The sequence below is a fragment of the Oncorhynchus clarkii genome, chromosome 7, assembly GCF_045791955.1.
Source record: "Oncorhynchus clarkii lewisi isolate Uvic-CL-2024 chromosome 7, UVic_Ocla_1.0, whole genome shotgun sequence".
Lineage (NCBI taxonomy): Eukaryota > Metazoa > Chordata > Actinopteri > Salmoniformes > Salmonidae > Oncorhynchus > Oncorhynchus clarkii.
In genome coordinates this window covers 51,436,193-51,445,519 of record NC_092153.1, presented here as the reverse complement: position 1 = coordinate 51,445,519, position 9,327 = coordinate 51,436,193, and the positions used below count along the sequence as shown (strand labels likewise).

At 41.9% G+C, this 9,327-nt stretch overlaps 1 protein-coding gene across 1 annotated transcript; it reads left to right on the top strand.

Moving 5' to 3' along the window:
* On the top strand, window positions 1-5,499 carry LOC139414297 (guanylin-like). The gene is made up of 3 exons (XM_071162213.1): window positions 1-72; window positions 683-869; window positions 5,366-5,499. Exons 1-3 carry the CDS (start codon window positions 1-3, stop codon window positions 5,434-5,436), a joined length of 330 nt encoding a protein of 109 aa, XP_071018314.1. The 3' UTR covers window positions 5,437-5,499.
* The last annotated feature ends 3,828 nt before the right edge of the window (window positions 5,500-9,327 follow it).

Below are 9,327 nucleotides of genomic sequence, written 5' to 3'. Positions count from 1 at the left end.
ATGAAATCACTGAGTGTTTGTCTCGTGTTGACCTCTTGCATCCTCTGGGGCTCACTGAGTGTGGAGATTAGGGTGAGTAAATCTCTTCTTTATGTCCATGGTCAGAAATGTTTAGAGTTGTGTGACTAGTGCTGTAACTCTTTGTTGTCTTTGACATGGGATAAGGACATTCTTCTGGACGTGTATAGGGTTTGTTACTTGATTAACAATATCTGTAAGTGTCTGGAGTTTAGAGATACTGGTTCACACGTGTGAGATAAGTTAGTGGAACTAGAGAAATATATCACTATCAACAACAAACTGATAAAGAAATAATGTAATTATAATTTCCAATGACTGCCAGCCTATGACTGACTGTCCTTTAATTGTATAGAGCATTAAAAAGCTATCTTCTTTTTGTTTGGTTTTAATTATCATATAGCAATAAATTCTGTTGGGGTTTATTCATTATTGTTTGGAATCCACACACTGTCATACTTCTTTTGAACTCATTCACAAGGTTATTAACTGTATAATAATCTATTACACTATGAGAATCACCTCTGTAAACCTGTCACCTTAATAGTGGAACAACACATTAGGTTGTCTAATAATGACAATCTAAGGTGAAAAATCAAGGGTTATGTAAGGGTAAACAATCTCATCCATTTACCATCTCATCTATGTGTTTCACTGTGTCCAGGATGGAGAAAGGAGCTATCCCCTAGAGGCTGTGAAAGCGTTGAAGGAGCTGATCGACACAGATGCCATTGTTAACCCGCGGTTGATCAACACCAACATGGTCTCTGTTTGTAACAACCGTGTCTTGCCACAGGCCTTCTATCCAGTGTGCCAGGGCAAAGAGGCAGCCATGGTCTTCTCCAGGCTAGGTAAGGCTGTACCATAAACAAATAGTGGGTAGACTGAAATATTGTAATTCAATATCGGTATATGACTTTAAAAATGGTTTGTCTTATTGCCCCTATCCACCTTATCTGTTGTAAAAAATAATAAACTGCATATTTTAGCATTCAAACACAAGACTGTTTAGATCCTGCGGGCTTGAATATGTTCTGGTCAGCCTCAGAGAACAACATCGACCTATACGCTGAATCGGGTGAGTGCGTTTATAAAGAAGTACATTGGAGATGTTGTACCCACAACCTACCCTAACCAGAAACCGTGGATGGATGGCGGCATTTGCGCAAAACTGAAAGCTCAATCCATCACATTTAACAATGGAAAGAGGTCTGGGAATATGACTGAATATAAACAGTGTAGTTATTCCCAAGGCAATCAAACAAGCAAAATGCCAGTACAGGGACAAGGTGGAATCGCAATTCAACGGCTCAGACACGAGACGTATGTGGCAGAGTCTACAGGAAATCACGGACCACAAAAAGAAAACCAGCCACGTCACAGACACCGACGTCACACTTTCAGACAAACTAAACACCTTCTTTGCCCGCTTTGTGGATAATAAAATGCCAACGTCGCGGCCCGCTAATAAGGACTGCACCCCCCCTCTCCTTCTCTGTGGCTCATGTGAGTAAAACATTTAAACGTGTTAACCCTCGCAAGGCTGCTGGCCCGGACAGCATCCCTAGCCGTGTCCTCTGAGCATGCGCAGATCAACTGGCTGGTGTGTTTACGGACATATTCAATCGCTCCCTATTCCATTCTGTTGTCCCCACATGCTTCAAGATGGCGACCATTGTTCCTGTGCCCAAGAAGGCAAATATAACTGAACTAAATGACTACCGCCACGTAGCACTCACTTCTGTCATTATGAAGTGCTTTGAGAGACTTGTCAAGGATCAAATCACCTTCACCTTACCGGCCACCCTAGACCCAGTTTGCATATCGCCCCAACAGGTCCACAGACGACGCAATCGCCATCACACTGTACACTGCCCTATCCCATCTGGACAAAAGGAATACCTATGTCAGAATGCTGTTCATTGACTACAGCTCAGCATTCAACATCATTGTACCCTCCAAGATCATCATCAAGCTGGGGGCCCTGGGTCTCAACACCACCCTGTGCAATTGGATCCTGGACTTTCTGGCGGGCTGCCCCCAGGTGGTGAAGGTAGGAAACAACATCTCCACTTCGCTGACCCTCAACACTGGGGCCCCACAAGGGTGTGTGCTCAGCTCCCTCCTGTACTCCCTGTTCATCCACAACTGCGTGGCCCTGCACGAATCCAACTCAATCATCAAGTTTGCAGACAACACAACAGTAGTGGGCTTGATTACCAACAACGGCGAGACAGCCTACAGGGAAGAGGTGAGGGCACTCGGACTGTGGTGTCAGGAAAACAGCCTCTCACTCAACGTCAACAAAACAAAGGAGGTGATCGTGGACTTCAGGAAACAGCAGAGAGAGCACCCCCCCTATCCACATCGAAGGGACAGCAGTAGAGAAGGTGGAAAGTTTTAAGTTCCTCGGCATACACATCACAGACAAACTGAAATGGTCCACCCACACAGACAGTGTGCAACAGCGTCTCTTCAACCTCAGGAAGCTGACAAACCTTTACAGATGCACAATCGAGAGCATCCTGTTGGGCCATATCACAGCCTGGTACGGCAACTGCACTGCCCTCAACCACAAGGCTCTCCAGTCTGCACAATGCATCACCGGGGGCAAACTACCTGCCCTCCATGACACCTATAGCACCCAATGTCACAGGAAGGCCAAAAAGATCATCAAGGACATCAACCACCCAAGCCACTGCCTGTTCACATCGTTACCACCCAGAAGACAAGGTCAGTAAAGTTGCATCGAAGCTGGGACCAAGAGACTGATAAACAGCTTCTATCTCAAGGCCGTGAGACTGCTAAACAGCAATCACTAACTCAGAGGCTGCTGCCTACATTGAGACCCAATCATGGGCCACTTTAATAAATGGATCACTAGTCACTTTATACAATGCAACTTTAAATAATTCCACTTTAATAATGTTTACATATCCTACATTACTCATATCACATGTATATACTGTATTTTATTTATAATGTTTACATGTCTTACATTATTCATATTACATGTATATACTGTATTTTATATAATCTATTGCACCTTGCCTATGCCGCTCGCCCATCCATATACTTACATGTACATATTCTCCTCCCCCTTTAGATTTGTGTGTATTAGGTAGTTGTTGTGGATTGTTAGATTACTTGTTGGATATTACTGCACTGTCGGAACTGGAAGCACAAGCATTTCGCTACACTTGCATTAACTAATTATGTGTGTGTGACAAATCAAATTGGATTTGATTTGATTTGTAGGCTATTACCTGCTTCAGCATTTTTTGAAGTTGCTGAAGTTCGTGGGGAAGGTGACCTGTTTTCACAAAATGTTTACAATTACATTTTAGTAATTTAGCAGACGCTCTTATTCAGAGACATTCATCTTAAGATAGCTAGGTGAGACAACAACACATCACAATCGTAGCAAGTACATTTTACCTCAACAAAGTAATCAGCAATGTCAGTGCTATTAAAAAAAGACAAGTGCATTCATTTTTTATTGTTGCAGTTTATCCCATTTTTCTCCTTAATTTTGTGAAATACAATTGCAGTCTTGTCTCATCCCTGCAACTCCCCAATGAGCTCAGGAGAGGCGAAGGTTGCATCATGTGTCCTCAGAAACTTGACCCACCAATCCGCTTCTTAACACCCACCCACTTAACATGGAAGCCAGCCGCACTAATGTGTCGGAGGAAACACAGTTCAACTGATGACTGCAGTCAGCTTGCAGGTGCCTGGCCTGCCACAAGGAGTCACTAGAGGGCAATGAGCAAAGTAAAGCCCCCCGACCAAACCCTCCCATAACCTGGACAAAGCTGGGCCAATTGTGCACCGCACTGTGGGACTCCTGGCCACGGCCGGTTGTGACATATTCTGGGATTGAACTCCGGTCTGTAGTGATGCCTCAAGCACAATTATGCAGTGCCTTAGACCGCTACGCCACTCAGAAGGCCCCATTTCATTTTTTTATTGATGTTTGTATTTATGTTTTTGTTATTTTCCAGGCGGGGGGAACCATGGGATTTATTTAAGACCCACTTTAAAGAAGTAGTAGTAATTCATTATTTTACAACTTGTTGGATGGTTGCTCATCCTGAAAGTAGTCTATGGGCCAGGAGAAACTGTAATCCATGGTTCAGTTTTCTTTAAACAGCCATTACAAACTTTCATCACTAGCTAAGAACCAATGTAGGTGAAATCAACTCTATATTTGGTTTGATGTTCCTTCAATGTAATTTGGCCATAAAAAAACATGTTCACATGTCCCCATCAATTCCATAGAGTTTTAGCTAGCAGTGGCTAAAGTTAGCTGAAGCTTGTAATAGCTGTTTAAAGGAATCTGAACCATGGATTACAGTTTTTCCTGGCCCATAGTCTACTTTCAGGGTCATCTAACATCAAGTTGTAAAATAGTGAACTACTCCTTTAAAGACCCCACAACCTCCCTATGGGGCCTGTTCTGAACTGAATTTATGTTGTGTACTCAGGGAAGGGTGTATGCAGATTGAAAGGCGTTTGAAGTCAATGATAATGGAAACCTAATCCATCCTCAAGGGATTGACTCTGAAGGGTTCAGCATACATTGGTAGTCATTAGCACATTGAGTGGTTTCAGTGAAACACTGATTAATATCTGCCTTGTTATCAGCTGACATGACCTCTAACCACCAATAGCAGCAGCCAAAGTGCTCTGTAACCTGAGAGGACTTACTGAATTTTAGAGACAATACAACCATCCCATATCATTCATCGTTTTTATACAATCAACAAAATGATCCCCATAAATACTTGAGCAAAGCTGTGAGATCAGAGATCCAGATCACAGATGTGACAGTATTGACATATTTCCTATTTTATTCCACATGAGTATTGACATATTTCCTATTTTATTCCACATGAGCACACATGGTAAACCCAGAAAAGCGATTCTCGGAGACCGAGGCACGCGTCCTCATAGCACCTGTTGTTAGCTCTACCAGAGAACTGTACCACATACGCAGGCTGTAGCAGTAGGCGGCTTGCTACAACAAGCAGGAGATGTTGGCCTGGACACAGCCAATCCTGCTGCCTGAAGTATAATATATCCTTCTACTTCCACTTAATGACATGATTTACGTGTGTTGCTCACAAGTTATTCTACTCACAAGAGCCCAATTAAAACAGAACAAACAGCATTGGAGTGCAATAAAGTGTGCAAGACAAAGAGCACTCGCATGCCTCTCTATTGCTCTGCAAGCCCTTTAACGAGGCTGATTAACTTCCTCCCCGTTGTCAATATTAGCATTCTATCTGACACTATAGCAGCCATAGGCATATATTAACCTTCTGTGTCTGTTGTCTCTCTCCAGTGGATGCCATCACGTCTCCAGATCTGTGTGAGATCTGTGCCCACCCCGCCTGCTTTGGGTGTCTACCGTAAGACTGCCACCATCTGTTACACAATCCTCTGAAGCTTTCCTATCTACACCACACATCTTCTTCAGATCTGCATCACATATGAAGCCAGGGCATGAATAAGCCCATCCTATCCATGTGCCAGGAGCCATTGATCGACATATTGCATACACTTGAGGAATGTTATGTGTTTGATGTTGTTTGAGCTGTACGGCCAAAATCAAGTTATTTATAATTCAGCAAAAGGCTTTAAATAAACGGTAATGTCCAGATGTTCATGACATTTCCATGAATTACCATGGAATATGTGATAAATTCACTGTAGAAACTGTGAATCATAAATTTCTATTGCTAATCAAATTGTGTCTAATCCCATTTTTTCCACCAGACTGAATGTGTTTATACATTTACTGTAAAATGGACTGATTCTGTAAATATTTCGAATTATATCTACTTTATTGACACTGTTCATTTGTTTCAATATAGATTGAAAGTGAAACAGCTAAAATTATTCATACACTATATATACAAAAGTATGTGGACATCTCTTTAAATTAGTGGATTCGGCTATTTCAGCCCCACCCGTTGCTGACAGGTGTATAAAATCAAGCACACAGCCATGCAATCTCCATAGACAAACATTGGCAGTAGAATGGCTTTACTGAAGAGCTCAGAGAGTTGCAAAGTGGTACCATCATAGGATGCCACCTTTCCAACCAGTCAGTTCATCAAATTTCTGCCCTTTGGGGAAGGCCCCGTCCTGTTTCAGCATGACGATGCCCCCTTGCACAAAGCGAGGTCCATACAGAAATGGTTTGTCGAGATCGGTGTGGAAAAACTTGACTGGCCAGCACAGAGCCCTGACATCAAGCCTATCGAAAACCTTTGGGATGAATTGGAACGGCAACTACGAGCCAGTCCTAATCACCCAACATCAGTGTTCGATCTCACTAATGCTCTTGTGGCTGAATGGGAGCAAGTCCCCGCAGCAATGTTCCAACATCTAGTGGAAAGTCTTCCCAGAAGAGTGGAGGCTGATATAGCAAGAAAGGGCGGACCAACTCCATATTAATGCCCATGATTTTGGAATGAGATGTTCAACGAGCAGGTGTCCACATTTACAATTGTATACATTTAATTTTAGCAAAATATTGTTAAACCAGCAGGGGTCAGACCTTACCATGTAAATATCACCTTACATTTAAGTAATTTAGCACAGTGGTTCTCAAACCTCTCCTCAGGAACCACCAAGCCGTTCCATGCATTTCAACTATTTCAGAGGTGGCACACCTGATTCTTGTCAACTAATCATCAAGCCCTTGACTACGTGAATCAGGTGAGCTAGCTCAGGGCTACAACAAAGCTCTGAAACATCTGTGTCCCCAATTTGAGAACCACTGATTTAGAAGACACTCTTATGCAGAGTGACTCATGGTCATGAGTGCATGCATTTTTCACAATGGTCCCCAGTGGGAATCAAACCCACAACCCTGGCATTGCAAGCGCTATGCTCTACCAACCGAGCCACACGAGACCACCTAGCACCAGGTTAGGTTACACTTTGTATTTGGATAGTCCATCTGTAGATGCTCTACAGCTGGACATACTATAAACAAACTATATTTTGATAAGCAACTGCTTGCTAAGGTTACAGTTAGGGTTAGGTTGAGAATAAAGGTTAAGGTTGGGGTTAGGGCTAGGCTAAGTGTTACATTCAGGTTTAGGATAAGGGTTAAGGTTAGGGTTAGAGCTAGGGTTAGTAGGTGGTTAGTTGAGATGTTACTGAGCACATCTACAGATGGTCTATCAAATACAGTGTTACTCCAGGTTCCTCCTTTACCTTACACTACCCCTAATGCTGTGTATCGTGCCCAACTGAGCTTTGACAAAGGTAATTTATGTTTTTTGGATTTCTTATCAAGTCATTCTTTTGAAACTAACCATGATTACAACTATGATTGGTGGGTGGGGATGGTTCATAACAGCGATTGTACAATAAATAATGTGTCACAAAATGCAAATAGATAACAGCATCACTTCAAAGGACCATCATTCCAAAAAAAAACATTTATAGTAATGTTAGTATTTCTAGAGGATGTTTTGACGTGCAGTAAGGATCAACTCCGGCCCAGTGACATGAAAAAGAGGGCTTGAGAAGAAACATGATTGTACAGAGCACAGTGGGGGGGTCACAAAATCCTTTTCAACATTTGTTTTACATGGAAGAGGGGAAACCCAAATAAAAACAAGTCAGTATTGCTTTGACTGACTCCCTCTATGGACATTTATCACAACAGGCAGGCAGAGACATCTGACTGTGGAAAAGGTGAACAGTATTATGAATTAAACCCCATTACTGGCTGTGTTAGCTTGTACCGTGTTTGACAGTAGAAAGGAAGTTAGAGACAGTTGTGTGTGTCAATACTAACTAGCATTGGCGCAATGACTGGGAGTCTCTTAACATCACAGCAGAGAATAAAGTCATAATAACATGGTAATAGTCAGGAGAGCGCATGATGCTAACATGGTTCAAATGTGGTCATTTTGTACCTTCTCTGGTGTTTCCTACCTAGCCCATTCATAGACGCTAACTACCTTTAGCTCCTGTTGCATTTTTGAGCCCTGACGCTTTCTCTAAATGTTAACACACTTCGCTTGCAGTGTGGATTTTGGAAATATAAGGAACGTATCTTTCATATCATCGAGAAAGGATAACTCCTGAACAGCTAATCAAATGGCTACCCAGACTGTTTGCATTGTCCACCACCCCCCACTCCCCTCTCCTCTTTTACGCTGATGCTACTCTCTGTTTATTATCTATGCATAGTCACTTTAACTCTACCTACATGTACATATTACCTCAATTACCTTGACTAACATGTGCTCCTGCACATTGACTCTGTACCAGTACCCGCTGTATATAGCCTCGCTACTGTTTTTACTATATTTTACTTAACACTTATTTTTCTTAAAACTGCATTGTTGGTTAAGAGCTTGTAAGTACTGTAAGTATTTCACTGTTGTATTCGGCGCATGTGACAAATACATTTTTTATTGAAATTTGATTTTAAGTCACTTTTTTTTACGTTTAAATTACTACACACCTGTATAAGGTTAGGGTTCTCACAATACCATATTTCCATGTTACAGTCCTTGTTTCCAGAAAACAGATGGAAGACAGAGTTGACTGCCTATACTAATTAGCTATCTGTGTCTCCGAACACCTGTGTGTACATGGAAGATGGACACCACAAAAGTTAAGATGGAGTGTTTGAATGTTTTGGCTGCCTATTCTTCTCTAAACAGAACATGTAAGGCCCTTGGACTGTAAAGAGTAACGTTTGGGTCCATTAGTCCATTATTGGGCTAGGTGTTTCCCAAAGAAATGAAAATGTGCTAGATTATGTAAATGTTGTAGTTTTAAATTGCCCCATTTAAAACTACAGAGGCTCAATCCAGTTTTACCAATACCCATGGTGTTTCAAAAATAAATCATTCATGGCACAAAGGGGAATAAGATAATTCACATCAAATCATCCCAACGAAGTTAACAGCATGGAACACATAACACAACAATAAACATTTGAATGTCAATGGAAAACATTTATGAAATCCAAAGAGTGTATTTTTATTTGTGTGCATTCCCTTTAATCAAATGATTAATTTGGCTGGTTGAGATGAGCGGCAACATCAGATCCAAAACCATAACACAAGGGAAGTTTGTCCTCAACTCAAACAAAAACATCCATCTACACAATAATTTATCAAGCAGTTTCTCTGTGTACAATTTACTCACAATGTCCTATCTGACCTCAAACTAACTCTCCTTTGGAGGCCCAGTGGACAAATGGACCTTTGATTACTGCAGAGTTATGTTCTCCTGGTAGGTGTGTGAACACAGCACAGCAGTGCATGA